Source organism: Mastacembelus armatus, chromosome 7, assembly GCF_900324485.2.
Source record: "Mastacembelus armatus chromosome 7, fMasArm1.2, whole genome shotgun sequence".
Classification (NCBI taxonomy): Eukaryota; Metazoa; Chordata; class Actinopteri; order Synbranchiformes; family Mastacembelidae; genus Mastacembelus; species Mastacembelus armatus.
This window is the reverse complement of record NC_046639.1, coordinates 22,951,786-22,970,281: the sequence shown is the minus strand read 5'-3', so window position 1 is coordinate 22,970,281 and position 18,496 is coordinate 22,951,786. Positions and strand designations below refer to the sequence as shown.

General features: G+C 40.3%; 1 protein-coding gene across 2 annotated transcripts in view; it reads right to left on the bottom strand.

The window, feature by feature from the left end:
- Nucleotides 1-2,911: 2,911 nt before the first annotated feature.
- mtor (mechanistic target of rapamycin kinase) overlaps nt 2,912-18,496 on the bottom strand; it is a 60,509-nt gene continuing 44,924 nt past the window's right edge. The window contains exons 37-58 of one of the 2 annotated variants that reach the window (XM_026332053.1): nt 18,339-18,454; nt 15,005-15,122; nt 14,332-14,529; nt 13,725-13,825; nt 13,455-13,551; nt 13,196-13,294; nt 12,958-13,080; nt 12,285-12,467; nt 11,640-11,774; nt 10,274-10,448; nt 8,719-8,854; nt 8,389-8,536; nt 6,832-6,954; nt 6,277-6,359; nt 6,090-6,162; nt 5,936-6,010; nt 5,215-5,350; nt 4,467-4,532; nt 4,296-4,376; nt 4,004-4,084; nt 3,509-3,614; nt 2,912-3,415 (exon numbers count right to left, since the gene is read on the bottom strand). In XM_026332053.1, the coding sequence (XP_026187838.1) occupies nt 3,400-3,415; nt 3,509-3,614; nt 4,004-4,084; nt 4,296-4,376; nt 4,467-4,532; nt 5,215-5,350; nt 5,936-6,010; nt 6,090-6,162; nt 6,277-6,359; nt 6,832-6,954; nt 8,389-8,536; nt 8,719-8,854; nt 10,274-10,448; nt 11,640-11,774; nt 12,285-12,467; nt 12,958-13,080; nt 13,196-13,294; nt 13,455-13,551; nt 13,725-13,825; nt 14,332-14,529; nt 15,005-15,122; nt 18,339-18,454 (2,469 nt within the window). In that variant the 3' untranslated portion in view covers nt 2,912-3,399. The remainder of the gene's footprint in view (nt 3,416-3,508; nt 3,615-4,003; nt 4,085-4,295; nt 4,377-4,466; nt 4,533-5,214; nt 5,351-5,935; nt 6,011-6,089; nt 6,163-6,276; nt 6,360-6,831; nt 6,955-8,388; nt 8,537-8,718; nt 8,855-10,273; nt 10,449-11,639; nt 11,775-12,284; nt 12,468-12,957; nt 13,081-13,195; nt 13,295-13,454; nt 13,552-13,724; nt 13,826-14,331; nt 14,530-15,004; nt 15,123-18,338; nt 18,455-18,496) is intronic. The other variant, XM_026332054.1, reaches the window with a different exon arrangement.

Genomic DNA, 18,496 nt, shown 5'->3' with positions numbered 1-18,496 from the left:
TTCTCCACATGCGTTTCTGACGACACAGCTCCAGGGAACATCAACAACCAGGGTAAACAAGGCTCAAGCTGGCGGGAGGATGAGTCTGAAGTGTCCTTAGAGAGCAGCACATCTCAGGCGGGCTAAACTGCTGTCAAGTTCATCAATACTGGCTTTACACCACGGTGCACAAAGACAACCTGAGTCCTGGCTGCAGGCTACCACTCTAAACAACTCCAGAGCCTGCTATCGAACTTTGGTTGGCAGTCAATATCGCCTCCCTCCTTCTCTTTACAGCTCGTAGCCATGCCAGCAAGAAAAAGTTGAAGGAGGGTTGTGTAGTAGGAGATACAAAAGAGTTCACCTAACCAACAGAACAGAAACAGAACAAGTGTTTTCTTGGTTAATAAATCAGAAAGAAGAGGCTATCCAGCTAGCACTCTGCACATGTACTTCACCTTTACTATACGCTTTCCAACAGAACTCGAGCTCTGCAGGTTCCACCCCCTGGTCTGCTCCTTCAGGTCTGATCTACTTATACAAGGACACTACATTTTCATGACACCTTAATTAGACCCAGCATGAAGCCATCAGGACAAAGGAAGAACCTTTGCTCCTCCCCATATCACCTGTGATCCCAGAAGAAACCTTCATCTCCACTTGTATGTTTCTGTTGCTTTGGATTTTCTTAAGTACATGGACTTCAGTTTTGCAGTTTACTGGTCTTGAGTACTCCTCAGCCTGTGAAAATATTCAAATATTTCATAGTCGTAGGCAGAAAAGAACCCCTGAATCATTATTTGAAGCACCTTGGCGTCCTAAACTGATCACCCATCAAACTTCCTAAATTATTAATAGCACTGAACAGGATGAGCCTCAAGCTGATGTATGATCTGTACTCTCCTTCTAGAGGGTGAAATTCTAAATTCATGTCCATCAACATTTTGACAGTCAGCAATGGTCATGATGGAAAAAATGAGATCACAAACAGCTGGAACTAGCTGGGCTCTTCCTTAGTGATGGGGTGTAGAGCTCAGATATCCAGAAAGGAGCCAGGTGGTTGGTCGGTTGGTTTGGGCATCTGATCAGAGTACTTCGCTTTGGAGGGTTTTTCCAGGTAGTTCCAACGGGTCGGAGAACCTAGGACCCAGAACATGCACAACAGATAGTATATCTCATCTGGACCCAGAATGGCCTCAGGACAGCCAGAGAGGAGCTGTGAAAACAAATGGATGGACTGTGGTGTAACCAGGGCTAAAGGTCAAGATATCTCAGCCTCTGCAGCTTCAACTTAGACCACTTTTTTTCAAAATACCTGAATGAAGTGCACGAACCTTTTAGGGGAGTATCAGTGCTGGATCGTTTAGAAAGGAAATGTGAATGTTCAGTGAAGGTTGAAAGAACTTGTTTAATACAAGGAGAATAAAGGGTCACCATAGACATACAGTTGTAAGTAACAAACACTAACTAGAATATTCTCCATCCTGAGAGTGCTCAGTTTGTGACTACATTTCAGATATGGACATGCTGTAGAGAGCACTTATAAAACCTCCAGGGGTCATGAGATGCTAAAGAGGATGCAAGGAAGTGGATTAACATCCATAGGGAAAATCTTGTGGAGAACAAGCTCAATGATGGAGGGAAAAGGCTCAAGTCCCAGTGGGGGAGTTCATACTCTATACCTCACTGTATCCCATCATGTGTTGGCTCCAGGTGTTAGGCCTGGATGCCTGAGTGTGACAGTCCTAAAGACTGATGGAGCGAGGCCTGATGCATCCCCAGCCTCCGCTGCCAAGCCCTCCACATTCCCTCATTTAGGAGCATTGTCACCCAATGAGTATCATTTGTCATCATTGACTTGCTCCATGCACACACCCATGCTGTTTTTCTGTGGCCCTAGCCCATTTCCACAGTTGGTAAACAGCTAAATCCCTCTCCCAATCAATGCAGCCTATTTAACTTGAGCTATTGACTTGGTTGCCCCTCAACAGACTTGAGAGCCTGAAAAAATGCAAACAAATTAGATGAGTGAGAAAGAACAACAGAAATGGTGGTGCAGACTATGAAAAGTCACATTTTCAATAATGAGCTTTCGGTTGCAGGAGAAAAGAAAGTGACGGAGTGGAGATAAAGCAAGTATGGGAGGGGAAAGAAATCAGGGGAAAACAGAGGAGGAATCGATCGATATGAAAAGATAATCACCAGGCTTCTGTCCCAGCATGGAAAGTGTATGACATTGCAGAGGTGGGCATGGCAGGGAAGAGATCAATGGGCTGCTTTTTGTTGATCTGTAATCCTTAACTATCTATAAGTAATTAACCTTCAGAGGAGAATGCAGAGAAGAAAGAAACCGAGGGATAAGAGGAGGAATAGCAATGAGCACCAGTTAAAACACAACCTTGCACTGACCAGATAACACAGCAAACCAAATTAATAGTTAACTCCATTGCTGTTTCTGTAATTTGCTACATCTGATTCAGTTTTATTTCTGTCGGGGATCGCCTTTGCTCTGAATGAGTGTGTCTTCCTCTGATCTTAGGATGAGGACAAATATAGAGAAGCTGCTTTGATAAAAAATAATCTCATCTCAATTTCAGAGCAAACTTTCAAAATCCAAATTATGTCAAACGTTTGTTCTGGTTTTAGGTGAGAATGTAGTTTGGAGAGGACACACTCTCCTAAAGTATTTCCTGAGAAGATGGGGGAGAAGGATCATATTAGGAGTCAGACTGCCCTCTGTAGGTGCTGGAAGAAAAACAAAAGGAGAGATTCACCCTTACCTTTTCAGAAAATACCTCATATCAAAAAAGAAAAGATTTTTTCATTTCTGTACCTCATTTTTGCCCCTTTCTATTTTTAACTACATCAGGAAAAACAAGCTCAGCTAAAGAAACAACCCATAGTGTGAAATGAGCAGTGACGTGACAGTGAGTGGTCTCTGTACAGGGTTTATTGGGACACAAATGCCTATACAGAACATTTTCATTACTTCAAATCAACCTTAGATCTTGTCAGGAGTAACCACTGAAGAATGTTTAAGTTAGTGAAATGCATACCATGTTACTGAAATCTGTCACATTAACACACAATGATACAACAGAGCATAAGTGAAGTAAGAAATATCTTGTGTATCTTATGAAATGGCCACTGTAGAAAGCATAAGTGATTAGGATGTTAACATGGAGGAAAGTCATTAGAAGCAATGACTACAAAGTATAATCATCAAGTTTAAGAGGTTTCAAGGTTACTCTGCCATCAACATAAAAAATGCCACTGAACAATTGCATTATTCTACAACAGCAAAAGAAGACGACCATCTCAGAGGCCCTGCACTGTGGCTTCACTTTATGTTTCAGTGATGGAAGTTGAGCACTTCTCAGTTTACCAGTGAAAAGGATGTCCAGTAACATTGGCTGCTCTTCACCAAAATGGACACCTGAAGATAAAAACAATGACGTATTCAATTAAAGGCAAGAGAGGATTGATAATACCAGCTGTGATATAGTACATGCATCATTTTGCTACTGACCATCCAATGTAGCACTGGCACAGGTTTTCATGTGATGTGGCTTGCTTTATGAGGAGTTCTACTTGTGTTGGCACGTCCAGTGTTTCGTCATGAGAAAAGTCTCGACCTGTAAGGAACAAACTCATCATAACACTAGGCCATCACCAGTCAAGGTGACGCCAAGGGATTTTTAGGGTTGTTTACAGGAAATCCTACAGGAAAATGTGGTGGGTTAGCCAACAGTATAATAAAGTGACTCAAGATGGTAAAGGGTGAATGAATAAAATAAATAAATCTGTCATATAATGACTTCACAATAAAGAATTTAGTGTCTGTTGACATAGTGGGGAGAGTCATCTGTCCAGTAAAAACTCTTGAATGTAACCAGGTGTCTGTGCTTCCTGGAGAGACTACTGAACTAGAAGAGCATAGCATATTAGCATATAAGCTAATCTGTATCTAGAGCTTTGACCCCTTTATGTATAGGCAGTGGTTGTTGAGTGGCCCAGGACTGACCTGTGAGCTTGTCTCGCACTCTGTTGATAATCTGTATGGCTTTCTTGTTGAGGGCCTCAGGTTGTACCAAACCATCTCCAACTGAAAAATACAAAAACATGTTGGAAACAACTAATAATACAGGAAATGAAAATTCAGCTGCTCTCATTAAAGTGAACTTTAGTGCTGCCTTATAATTTCTCAGTAGTTGCACCAATCATTTATGGCAGCAAGAGAGTTTGGTATTCTGTTGAAAAAAAAACAGAAGTATTATACAACAAATTCTCTGTGGTATGAAGGGATTCTGACTCACTGAAGGAGTGAATGGATTCAGGCACCGTGGTCCCTGGTTTCTTGTGTGTGGTCTCTCCAAGGTCTATTCCCTCAAGAGCCTCTGCAAAGGGCACCACACACTCACATGTTTAAAACACTTTCTTATATAATTAGGTAGAACGCAGGAATTATAGATCGTGTGTAGACGTACCCACTGACTGTCCAGCGGTGTACGAGTCGGTCCTGGTGCGGGAACGCTTATTTCCTTTGGTGTTTGCTGTGGGTGAAGCAGCAAATGTGATGCAGCACATGTTCTGACCTTTTAAATGCAGTTTTTAACATTTACATACAAATACAGCTCTGTTCAAATGTCCAAGAAGACTTTACATTAAAGTCCTCCTGTGAACGGAGAAACGAGTTCTAATGAGTGAACCCTGTAGGTTTAAAAAAAAAAAAAAAAAAAAAAAAAAAAAAATCACTGTAAGAACCAGAGGTTCCAATTTTTACACAGAATCTGATTTTTCATGGTCAAAACACCTACAAAGTCAAAATTCTTTAAATAAAAGCTGAAAATAATGAACTTCACTCATAATAAAACTGATCTATTCCACGACTCTAGATTAAATATTTTATATTAGCTGAGTGTGTGCCAGACAGCTTCATTCACTTTTTCCACCCATACTGAACAGAAATTTAAACAACTTTTGAGATGTCCCTGCTGCCTCTTTCAAGGCACATAGATTTTGATTTATACTGGATAACACTTTTGCTTTTCAGCCTGATGTGATTAAATATAAAGCTCCACATTCCTCTAACTCAACAAAATCTGTTTCCATTGTATGTGGAGTAATTTGAGCTAACAGTCACAAAATTATTTCAGTATGCTGAAATATTTCACATGCAGTTCGATGTTTTGTTAATATTTCAAAATGTAATTGGTCTGTTTTTCTTCCTCTTACTGTCCATGAGCCTCCAGTTGAGCAGCGGGTCATAGACGAAGGCCTCCAGCACAGCCATGACACTGTCCCGGTGTTCCCTCAGCACCTCCATCACTGTGTGGCAGGTGATGCGGTAGTTACCGTCCAGGCCGGTCACCTAGCACACAGTCAGACACAAACTTTACCAGCTGAAACAAATCTTTACAGTTAATTAAACTTTACAGCATAAAAAGATGTTTTTCAAATGTCAAAAGTCAAACAATTTTGTAGATAAAAGCTGAATATAATCTGATGTGTTGAGGGTGAGGAGAGGAGCAAAAACAGAATTTTATTTCTCCATGCTTTCATGTTTAATTCGATTTCTTCTTTTCCAATTAAATAAATGGCAACGGAAGTCATAACTTCTAACAATGCACTGCACCCTTGCAGAAGAATCATTACTGACTTAATTACAGATGACACACAAGAAGCAGCTCAGACAGTTTAGGTCCAGTAGAAGAGCATTTGTAGCTAAAACCTGGAGGCTTTAACACATGGATAACTGTGGGGAAAATAACTTATTTAAAGTTTTAACTTTTCTGCTATAGAGTTTTTGATGTAGCAAAAATCCCTAAACCCCTCTGGCTGCTGTAAGAAAGCCTACACACGCACACGCACGCACACACACACACACACACACACACACAACAACAGAGCTCACAAACTATGTGTTTTTCCACAGAACACGACCCAGCATGCCTACCTCCATAGCATTGGTTAACATCCTCGTTAGTCGGAATGGGATCTTTTCAGGAAACTTCTCTCTGGTCATGGCAACCTGTTGATAATAGTAATAAGGGTTAGTTTTAAGATAAATTTGAAAAACAAAAAAAAAGTATTCAAAGAAAAGTTCTCACCTCAAAACAGTCTCCAAAGTCAATATGGAGGATTTTGCCACTTAAACGGTCCAACATCAAATTAGACGGATGCCTGGAAAAATACAAACTCTTTAATAAAGTCAAATTATATTAACTGTCTTCATTTCAACAATCTGCTCAGAATAATTCAAGTTCAAGACTTCAACCTTCTGGCTTAGAAACCCACCTGTCACCCAATCCGAGGATGTAGCCCACCATTGACATTACAGCCAGAGAGCGGGTGTAATTTGTTCTCCTGTCAAACCACACCTGGAGGAGAAATAACATCTGGATTAATTGAGGTTTTCTGTTTCACAACCTGAGAACAGAACAATATGAACAGCAGCACAGAAACCACTGTCAGGCTGCTTAAAACATCCTCCTAGCACATCAGAAACACAAGGTTTTCATGTTCCTAAAACACATTAAATTTGAAGGTCTGGTTGGAGAGTCTTGCTTAGGCAGTGGTTTGAGAGCAGGACAAAGGGAAAGAAGAGTGATTTTTCACAGAAAATAAGTCTGAACTGAGAAACTAGACAGACTATGTTTCTTTGTATGTAATGAAAAAGAGAAAATCAGTGATATGCTCATCTCTTGAAAGATGTTAATGTTATATTTTCTATTACTGAGCATTACTGACATTTCATATTGGTACCACTGAAAAGTAAAATTAGACACTACAAAGATCAAGTGCATTCAATCACTTTCCCCTGAGCGAGAGTGAAGAAGCAGAGCACCTCACCTCAGAGCTGGGACTCTTGAGCCACAGGAGCTTGGCCAGGTCATCTCCGGCCGTGTTGTTGACGGCATGCTCAAACACCTCGACCTTCTCCATCAGAGTTAGGTGGTCATAGTCTGGGGCCATCTGAAATACAGTTCAGTTCAAATATATTTTAACCCTAGTGAAGTGTGAACAATAATGAATGTTGCATTTCAAATGAAAATGGAAAGAAAACTACAATTTCTTGTCTGTGCTGATGCCTACTTCAATAAATAAGTTGAAATTAAGTGGGAAATATATTGTCCTCAAAACACTGTGCATGTTAATGTAATTACTAACTGCAGGTTGAGTTAATACTATAAAAGAAAGTAGGATAAACCTGTTTCAGGTCATAGAAAATTATAAAATGGCTATGAGCAGGTCTTAATGTAGGAACAGTGTTTTTGGGGCGTTTTGGGCTTTATTCAATAGTAGATCACACAGAGGCAGACAGGAAACTCTTTTAGTTGCTGTTTGACCAGCGGCTCCCTGCAAACCTGAAGTGGAACTGAAAATATCCACAATGGCAGTCTCTTTAATTAACTGTAAAGCTTTGAGTTTGGAAAGAAACACCTTCACACACACACACTACGATCTGTCACTGTCTCAGTCCGTGATCTTCTAATACTTTATCTAAAACTGATTAATGGCCTGACTCACTGACTGGTCAACTTAATGGCTCATCATTTCAGCATTTGCAGCTTAAACTAAACACAGCATGTTAATTATAACATCAGAACATGGAAATTAAATAGTTCGCTAACATAAAATGTGGCCAGAAGATTATTTGTGAACTTTGTGTCAAATGTTTATTTGCAAAAGGCTTGTTTTTGCTGACAGATATTGGAAGTACCATTTGCTATTTGCCTGCTCAATCCAAGAACATCTGTAAACAATGAGTCAAGTCATGGCTGGACATCATTTTATTGCAGACCAGTGAGATCTGAGCTTCAGATCTGCCCTATTGCTGTGGCCTCACATGTTTCTTTCGCAGGCTGTAATACCTTTTCCACTGTACAGTTTTCAATCAAACCACTGTCTAAAAGCCTCTTTCCCTGCAGATGTCAAGGTCTCAAACTGCTGTGGCCTCTTCTCCCATATATCATCTGAGGCTTTCTGTAGAGACACTTCAGTGTGGAAGATTATGTATGCACTGCATGTGTCTTTTGGCTAATTGGCGATTTCTGAGTCCAGATGCTTCCTCTGCTTTGATAAATCTGTTTAGTATACATCATGGATGATTTTGCATGAAAATTGCAACCTTACAAACACTTCATACATGAGAAACTGGTCGCAAAACAGTAAATAAAATGCAGGTGAATAAACTTAGACATATAAATTTACATTTAATAAGATAAGATTGAATTCCATCCTGTGAATGTGACTGTCTCAAACGTATGTTAGTGAGTGGGGAAGAAAGTAAGAAAATTGCTCTCTAACAATTTCAAACAAACATGTAGGCAGGAAAATATACTCAATTATTTACAGTTATTTAAAAGAAGGAAGTAAAAAACCTTGTGAATCTTAATGGTTTCTCACCCTGAGCATAATGCGGTGTTCAATGTTGAGCAAAATCTTTTTCTTCTCTCTGTAGTCTCTGATAAGGGCATGCAGGGTGTCACAGTGGGGTACCCACCCAATCAGGCCTGAGTTGGTGGACAGGGGGATCACTGCATAGCGCTGAATGCTGATGAATACAACACAGTCAAAAATAAACACAAGTAAATACATTCATTCATTAAATTCATTGTCAAGGTATTTAGTTTCTCAGCTTCATTTCCACAACCGTGGGGGTATGCATGTGGATGTCCTCAACCGTGTGAAGTGTACAATCCATCAGTCTGTGTATGAACATAACTGTGTGTTTACCTGAGGTTCTTGCGCAAGGATGCAGGGTCGTTAGCCAGCAGTGTGTTAACCAGACCAAACAGCTGCATGACTCTCTCATCCTGCCTCAGGTCTTCATGACCCTTCAACAGGAACATGAACTCGTGGCCATTACTGCCTGCAGAGGGGCCACAAAACAACATTAATACACTGCTCAAAAAGGGTTAAGGCATTATGTAAGAATTATACGGCAGCATTAGGCAGCAACATCTGTTTTCTCCAAGGTGCTTCCCTGCTGCTCTGCCTCTCCATTACCTTTACTTTAATCAAGGTCTATTCAGATTAGGTAGCCAATAAACGTTATATTATATTAATGCAAGGTTTCTCTCAACAGCACCTCACCTCATGGATGCACTTTGGTTTTGAAATGCACTGGACAATAATAGATGTGAGGGTTGTGGCAAAATGACTCTTCAACAAAAGCTTATGATTTATACAGCAAAACAAACACAAAACCTCACAGGTACCACAATGAAAGTACATTGTGAAGTTCATATTAAGTTGTGTCTGATGACTGTGACAGACTGTTTCTTGATCAACTCTCATGAAGTGTAAAATATTTATTAATGTCATCACAGTGCTCTTAAACAGAAAGGTTTGAACTATAAGTTAATGTATCGGAGGTACCAATGATGTCACTTACCTAACTGTTCCACTATTCTGTACTGAGCTCAGTAGCATCAAAACACTACATTACAACAATTACGCAAACACTATAGCTGTCATACTACCTCTTGGATTGAGTAACAAATCCCTATTCGATCCCCAGTCTGGCCCTGATGACAATCCCAGCAACCAATGAGTTGTGTGTCGCTAAGGGGACAGAGTGCCAACAGTAAATCTAAGCAGCCTGTAGCCTGTGACAGGTCTTAATCTGAAGTCTTGCTCCAGAGGTTTGTTGATTTATTTGCCATCATCTTTTACACAGTAGGTTGTGTAACACTGATGGGATACATCAGAACACAGTATTACATTGTCCACTGGAAAAGCGTGAAGTAGAGTGAACCATTTGTGATTGATAATCTGAGGATTTGGCTTCAAGACAAAGTGACTTTATAGTGCTGAGCCATTTTAGAAGCACTTCGCTATCATATTTTATATCACACAGCAGAGAAGGGGATAAGGTGTCAGAATTATTTATTTCCTTATTAAAATGAATGCCAATAAACGGTTTCAGGAGGATTCCTGACAAATTGATCTGAGTCTGCATGGGTTATTTCTCTTGGGACAGAAAAAAGAAAAACTACTTATTTTGTGCAAAGCTGACCGGCCAGTGAACTTGATTTTCCTGTGGTGGCTGGGAGTCATTTTGGTATTAAATTCATCACCAGTTTGATCTTAATTCTATTCGTAAAGATTTTTTTTTTCCTCTTATATTTATTCCCACACAGAACTCTTGGAGTGTTTGCTGTTTGGGTAAGGATTCTTTTAACATTGAATTTTCTCTAATGAGATAACCTTATATCCTGACTGGAAACATTCTGTAATCTATTTTCCTAATATAATGGGTTCAGTGCCATGTGGACTCTCATCTTACCCATGATGGTGAGTTTGCGTGGGCGCTGCTTGGAGGTGATGACCTGCAGGGAGGGGGCGATGGACTGGATGCGGATGATGGGCTGGTTGGGGTCATAGGTGCCTGGCACAGCCAGCTCCAGGTCCCGGCACATGAGCAGCTTTGGAGACACATATTGTAGCTCCAGGGAGGTCAGCTGCATGGAGAGTTGATGTGGTGGAGAAGTAGCACAAGAAGAGACAATTAGTTTTTAGTCTGTTCTTTTTTTCTTTTTAGAAAAAAAAACAAATAAACAAAAAACTGCCAGAAAGGTCCTGATGCTGCCTACTGCAATATGCAGAGTGCAACAGATGCTGGCTCAAATCCAATCTTTTCAATCTGGAAAAGTTGTTTACACACAACCTTTAATAAATCACTCTGAACATTTCACTTTCTATGCGAGCACTGATAAACACATTCCCTGCCTGTCTGCATTCAGCCATCAGTGACTTAAAAAGCATCAAATAATACTATCAAGAGCTGATGTTTGTTTATTTCATCACAGCCCAAACATGCACTGACTGGTGTTATGGATACATTCTGAAGAAGGCTTTATTTCTATGTATATGCCCGGTGGAGGAATATCTGCATTGCTCCCAGCATGTTATTATATTGCTGTGTATGTCGTGCTACTTGCTCTAATACTTCAGCAGGGAGTGGCCCTGTAAGGACTGTGCCACAATGTCAAATAGCATTTCCATCTCCATTTGACATGTGAAGTGAGTGTTCGTGACAGAACTGTTTTTAACGTCACTCTTCATCAAAGGGACGATGACTGTGAGGAATGACATCCATCAGTCCAATTTGATCTTCACTCCAGAAACAAAAAGACCTGGTGTTAGTGAAGTTAGAGACATCTACCCATGATGCTGTCCCAAGCTGACTTTGGGTACAGCCCTTGTCTATCTGCATCAATGAACTTAGACAGGTCAAATAAACTGAAATTGCTTTTCCAGCTTGTGGGATATGGTGTGCAACATAATGGCAATATTAATGTGCAACGAAGGCAGAAGTAAAGCTACAGTAGCCATGAAAGAACCTGATTACTGACAGTATACTGAGATCTTTGACAGGTTCGTTAATTTTTACAACTATTTGTGCTTTAAAACAGTGATTCTTAACCATGGGGCCGCGGGGCCACAATGCAGCTTCTCACCACTTAGTGGCAGTGAGGCGTCAGCCAGTTGTTTAACACGCTCCAATAAGCAGCAGCAGAAGAAGTAGGCTGAAAACCTTTGGCAAAAAAGTTTTTAAAACGAAAAAATGAAGATGAAAGCGGAGCCAACCCTCTTCAAAGATTTTCTTTCCTGTTCTTACCAACATTTTCAGATTCAGTGCATTCATTTACCTGTGGCAGCTGTTTGGAAATGCGTCTGAACACGTGGTAGTAGAGATCCCAGGCCTGGGTTAGGTCTTTTACATTTCCAGAGCGCATGTACTTTCTGCACCAGTCCTGAGCCTCCATCAGGTCTCTGCCGTATGCCTGTAGAACGAAGAAAGACAAACACATTCAGTCCCTGTACAATATAACTCATTCAATTAAATGAACATTTGCCAGAGCAAGACAATAAAGCTGAATATCAAGGCATCTGATATCACTGTTGGCCTGGAGCAATCCAGGATTCTAGTTAACTATTTTGTTTTTAATACTGCACATCTGCAAAGGCAGCCTCAAAGGAAACATTTGATGTTACTTGCTCTGAGAGCCAAGGTCATGATGTGGCTTGATGTAGCCATGTATTAATTAGTTCAGAGTACAAACCCATAGTTAATTTGTGATGAAGAAATATCTTAATATATATCAGAATGTGTATGCAAATGTTCACTCTAAAGCATTTTTGTTATTGGTTTTGAAACATGAGTCCATTGTATTTGGGATTTTTATGTCAATTAGACGTGGCATAATAAACTATTATACAATCTTTAATTATGTTGCATAGGAGATGTGCTGAGGTTAAAATCTAACGTCAACCCAATCAGAGACGACATGCACCTGGTTAAAAGAGGTCTCCTTGAGAGTCTGAGGTCCCCTCTCCATCATGGCATGTAGAGGCTCCAGCACAGCAAACATGCCCTTGACGTTGCGCTCACCAAAGTAAAGACGTGAAGCCTCTTCAAGACCCTCGTGCCACATCTCATGCCACAAAATGGCCACTCGGATAAGCTCCTCACTTACCTGGATGGAGAAAAACAAAGAGGAAAGGGTCAAGCTCCTTTTTGCCTCTGAGAACTATAAAATAGCAGGTGTCTGGTCTTCATGGATAATAACACATTGACTTATTAAGCATAAACATTTGCCTTGTAATAGTAATAGGACTTGATTCTTTTCAGAGATTTTACATTTACAATAGTAGTAGAGCAAGATGTTCAAAGTTTGGCTGCAATGTTCTTTTATAAAGACTAAATATGAACAGGAGACAGAAAGATAAAGAGAGTCAGAGGAGAAACTCTTATTCTAAAGTTGATCTTTCAAGACAGGATAGTTAAAAAAAATATCTCAGTTGACAAATCTAAGCTTTCTGTATATATTTAAAACAAATGTATTAAAATTACATGCAGCAGATCCCATTTTACCCTTTAAAAACAAATATGCATCACTTTTTGAAGGATGAAGAGAACAGTTTACAGTAATGATAAATATACTGTAAATGACTGAAGCTCTCTACCATCATGGCTTGCTGAACCAAAGTGTTGCAGTGTTCACACATGTTCTTCAGGATCTTGTTAGCAGCATTGTGGCGGGCTGTGGTGGTGGACTTCGAGGCCACAGTCAGTGGGTAGATCAAAGCCTGAAGGTGAACGGACAATCCAACATTCATCATTACTCCCTGAGAGTGCTGATTTTAAGTTGTCATGAAAAATATGGTTTTGGTTCTATGTTGTCAAACTACATTAGCAACTTGCCTGGGGATGATATCGTCCAATGTCTGTCAGCAGCTGGTGGATCAGACGACCCACCAGGGCTCGAGGGGTGTCAATTCGAGCTATGAGCTGAGGGATCACCTGGAGAGGCAGAGAGAAAACTGAATATGCACTCAGTAACATGTGAAAATAAACATACCATTGATTCAAGTTCATGCTCAAATCAGCAGGAATCTTTTCTAAAATTCACATTTACATTAAAGAGACATCATGTCCAAATCTTCTCACTTTAATGTCTTACCTGTAGCCAGGTGTCAATCTGAATGGTCTTGATGCCCTCAACTAGGGCTTCATTCACTTCAGGCCAATGACCATAGTCAAACCACAGAGTCAGGACTCTGTACAGTTTAAAAAAGAATGAAAAATGATTTAGAATAATGACGCTGAGCAATCTCCATCAACCACTAGAGGTCCTCATGTCCCAAAATAACACATCTGATGAGTGTTAATGAACACGGGTGCTGTTTGCTTAAGTCATTTGTCCACCTTGTGTCATAGTTATTTAGCCCACCTGAGTGTGTCCTGAAGGTTATTGCCTCTGGAAAGGGAAATGGATCTGAAGAAACCCTGAACAGCAGGAACTGTGTACAAAAGCAACGTCTTCGAGAGGTCCTGTGGACAGACAACAGATGCCTTCTTTGGCATGACCAAAAGCAAAGAGCTATACATATAGATACTGTATATGTACATATAAATATACTTGCTGGGAAAAACAAATAAAAGGTAAAACTGAGATGAATTATGCAACACTATAAACATAAACCGGAGAGGGGAGAAGGGCTGCACTTCACTACTGAAAAGTTCTGTCAAGCTTTTAACTGTACAAGAAACAGATATTGTCCAATCTCCAACATGCTTTCTGAGTGAGAACATGCGTAGTGGCAGCTATAGTTGGTAGCACTTTAATGTGGTGAATTTACAAGCTCATATAGTACTAGCTCACTGAATTAACTACTGTATGTTGCTTTAGTGAGCTGAAACACTGCATAGGCAATGCAGACACTGTCCTGTAAATACTCTCTACTTTGGTTGGACTAGAAGCACTGCCAGAGACAACGACACACTCAATGATGAATGTGGACAGGTGTGAAGGAGGTTTAATTCTCTGTGACTCTTACATCATTGACCTTTTTCTGTCCAGGTGAGGGCACAGGACTGTGGTCGGTGCTGTCGACCTCGCTGTCGCTGTTGCTGGCTCCGCTGTTTGCACTGGCGCCACTGGCATGTCGCAGTTTCTTCTTCTCATCGCGGCCTTGATTCTGGTGTTTGTAGTGCAGCACTGCCTCAAAATTCATCACCGCCCAGGCATGCCAGGCCTAGAGAGAGATGGTGTAAACGGGGTGGTAACCTGAAATGACTTCCATGTTTGTCCATGATGTAATTTTCCAGGACAGATATGTCCCATGGGGCCCTAATTTTTCTAATCCAAACATATGAGTTTTGAAGTTTGCCGTGTTATGCAATCACCTATTAAAGGCTAAAAGATGAAGGGAGTTGGTGAGAACAGACAAGCAGCACATACATGGGTTCTCATCTCACATCTATGCTGCATCAGAACAGGCACCACAATCATTCAGCGAGTGAAATAAACAACCCATGTACAGACAAAAAGCAAAAACCAAACACACTCCTATGTTTGGACATGTTTGGGTAAATGGCAATAGAAAAGGCTCAAAGTTTTCCCAGTGACATAATGGTGACGGGGGAACCTCCTGCTAAGTCAGCTGGGATTTTATTGCTTCCAGAGAGAAGCCAAAAGTGAAAGGTCAGTGATGAAAGGGAGGGACTGACCTTGTACCAGTTGCGGTCATGCTCGGTGGAATGGCTGTAATACTGCAAAACCTTGGGGATGGTGCTCTCATTGATGCCCTGCAGGCTGAGCTGCCACTCTCCCAGCTTCAAGAAACATCTACATGGAAGAAAAGGAGGGAGAAAGACAAAGGGGAAATTTAATCCAAGCTTATTACTCAAATGGTGGCTTTTCTTACACCCACAATATAATCTTTAATGTCTATCTAATTTTTAATGTCTACACATGGTAAACCTGGTGTAGCTCAGACAATAGACCACCAAAGAAACTCTATCTAACCAATGTAGCTCCACTGAAAATCCATTTATCATTATGGAAATATCAAATAAAGGAGACCATAGAAGTTCCTAATGTCAGAAGTCAGTACTATTAAGAGGAACTCCGGAGTGACAACTAATTCAAAGACCACATTAGCACCAAAGAAACAAGCCACAAAGACATGTCATCATCAGTTTATAACCTTGCCAATGTTGTCATTGCTTATGAAGATTTGGCACTGACACTGAGTACATTAAGTAACACAGCGTACACCCAAGTGCACATTATTAAAAAGGAGTGAGATAATACAAGAGCCTTTATCACAAGTATCATTACTTAAGGATTTAAAAAAAAACAAAAAAAACTTATGTAATCCGGCAGTGAGCACTGTGGCATCCCTAGAGGGGACCTGGCTTTACCCATCATCCTTAAAAACACAGATGCTTACAAGCAAATAATCAATCTGTGTTTGGGGAGACCCAAATGTATAATTCACATACCTTTGCATTAAATGCAGCAACTGACAGGTGTTCTACTACCATACCATCCCACCACCATCTGAATACTCTCTGCAGACCACCTCCAACAAAATTTTCTTTCAGAATTACATAATTTCTTCTGAATGCTTTTCCATGCTTCCATGACTCAGCACATCTATGCCAAACGGTTACCGTAAACTGCTTACAGGTTGAACTTTTGGGAAAAATGAAGAAGGAGAATAGGGTGTTCAGGGACATTAGAACAACATGTTTATTTAGACAGGATGCACCGAGGGTCATAAAAAATAACACCAAATCCGTAGGGGAGCATGGAGGCTTACCTGTGATTGTATGGATGTGAGTGACCAGTAGCCCAGCTGCTAACCTGTTTTTATTAAAGTATGTCAGCATGTCTGAAAAGGACTCATCCTGACTGATGTTATACATTCCTCAGACAAACCATAGTCACTGTCGGGAAGATCCAAAAATAGAAGAAAGTCTCTACTGGCTGGGTGTGTGTCATGTATGAATTATGAGATGGGAGGTTGTACATGCACAAGAAGAGATAAGACAACCGGTATGAGTTTAAGTCACTAAAATGTAAACATCTGCTTTCCTGCAGTGGGAAGCAGGTGGACTTTCAAACCCTGATGGAGAGAACTTGAAATATCCTCAAATATTTTAATGAGCTCACAAGGGCATGAAATCAAGTTTTTTAGGACTTTTAAGACTAAGTCATTCCCAGCAATTTTTGGAAATAAAAAACTTTCCATTCTCTAATTCCTTCTATTGATAATTATTTGAATGTCAGGTTTTTATAAATCTGGTGTTGTGTTGACAGTCTGAACAGAGTCCATACCACATCTTTTTCCATGATGAAATGAGGTAATGACACTGAAAAGGTGCCAAAGAACTAGGATAGTCATTTAAAAAGCACAACACCCACAGACAGAGGTGTAGGCTATGTGTGAAGGAGGCACACTGGTGATATCTGTATGATGCAGGTCTGCATTAGCTACTGTTGTGCAGCATATTTAGTGTTGAACTCCAAATGATAAGCAACAAACCTTTCCTTCCGCAGACTCAGCTGTTTCTATGCTTAGTGACTGTGTTAGCCACATGTTTAAGCTAATGTTATCCAAATGGATACTCACCTTGCACTTGATTAATACTAATGGCACTGTTTAGTCCCTTGTTTAAATGAGTCCTTGCATCTATGCTGACATACTCTCTTTTTTGTTTTTTGGCAGCTGCCATTTTTAAGGTTTACTGGAGGTACTGAGGGGCAGACCAGATGTTAAATGTTCACCTTACAGTAGCATGACAGCCAAATCATTTTTTGCATTATATGGAGGGAAAGTGAAATTGCTTTTGACCACTCTGTCAAGGTAAAGATTTTTTTTTTAAAAATGAAAAAGATTTTTTGTGACTCAACTAGTTGGCTGTTTTATAGTGTTCACAAATATGTATTTTTGACAAATTATTTTAGACCCTCCCTTGACACATGGCCTGGGACCTCTGACCCAGTGTTCCCCTGTGTGGGACAAACAGCCAAAAGGCAGAATGTTGAGTTGAGACATTGAGACAATCTGGCCGAGTGTGAAAAACACCACAGGATGCCAATGGACTATTAAAGTGTGCAATGGCAGATTGGTTTATGGAAAAGCAGAACACCCGGTACATGACCCTTGTGTTTTCAACATGACAGAAAATACGAAGTTACTTTTCCCCTGCTACGTCATGTTGCTTTGTGTTTTGTTCATTGTACAGAAGTCAGCAGCACTATATATAATTTTATTTGCAATTACAAGCTGCGTTTCACAGTCATATTGTAATTTGCTGTATATTCCTGTATATCTTCAATGGGAACCCAACATTTCTGTATTGTAATACAACATTATGGGCTTCCTTATAACTTTTAAAATTGCAGTGTGATATAAGCTGCAGGCTGAACACAGGAGGTATTATTCTATGAACCAATACAAATATTAGGAGGATCATGCTACTCTGTCTCCACTGTAATTTCATATTGAGTCAATTATCTGTCTCAGTACCAGTTGATACAGTATTTAAATCTGTTCTGGCATTTGATGTGGATAACAAATCTATGCAAGAGCTTTTGTGAGGCAAGAAGTCAAAGTTACTTGCTGTACATCTGTCTTTCGTTTGTTTAATAGTAAAGCTGTATGTTTTCCGGTATTTTGCACACTTTTTAAATCCAATAATACCTCAAATCTAATCTCAGATTAAATCTGCATATTGTAGCTTCACTCAGTAAAACTAAGTAGTTCTGGAAGGCAGCAGTAGGCAAACACTTTTCATATTCATCATAAGCTTCTTTCACCACAGATATTTTGACTTGTCATAAAAGCACAGGTGTTCCTAATAAACAACAGCATGGTTCTTATTGTTCACAATAAGCCTGACGGTGACTGCATTGCATACCAGGACCATGAATGTGAAGCAACTAGATGGTATTCAGATATCAATTTTATTGCTCACACCTCTGCTCTTCCTACTGTGATAGGTAAAGACTAATTTGGTGGTGAGCTGCTGTACTTCAAAAAAAGGGACAAACCTGGCCATGAGTTTGTGCAGCTCCTGCTTGTGCTGTTGGTCTTCGGCTGCTATAGCGTGCTGGGCTTGCTGCTGCATTCCTTGCACAAAGTGTTGCATGTGTTGGAAGGCATCGATCTAGAGGGATACAAAACAAGCAACAGAGACAGGTAAAGACTT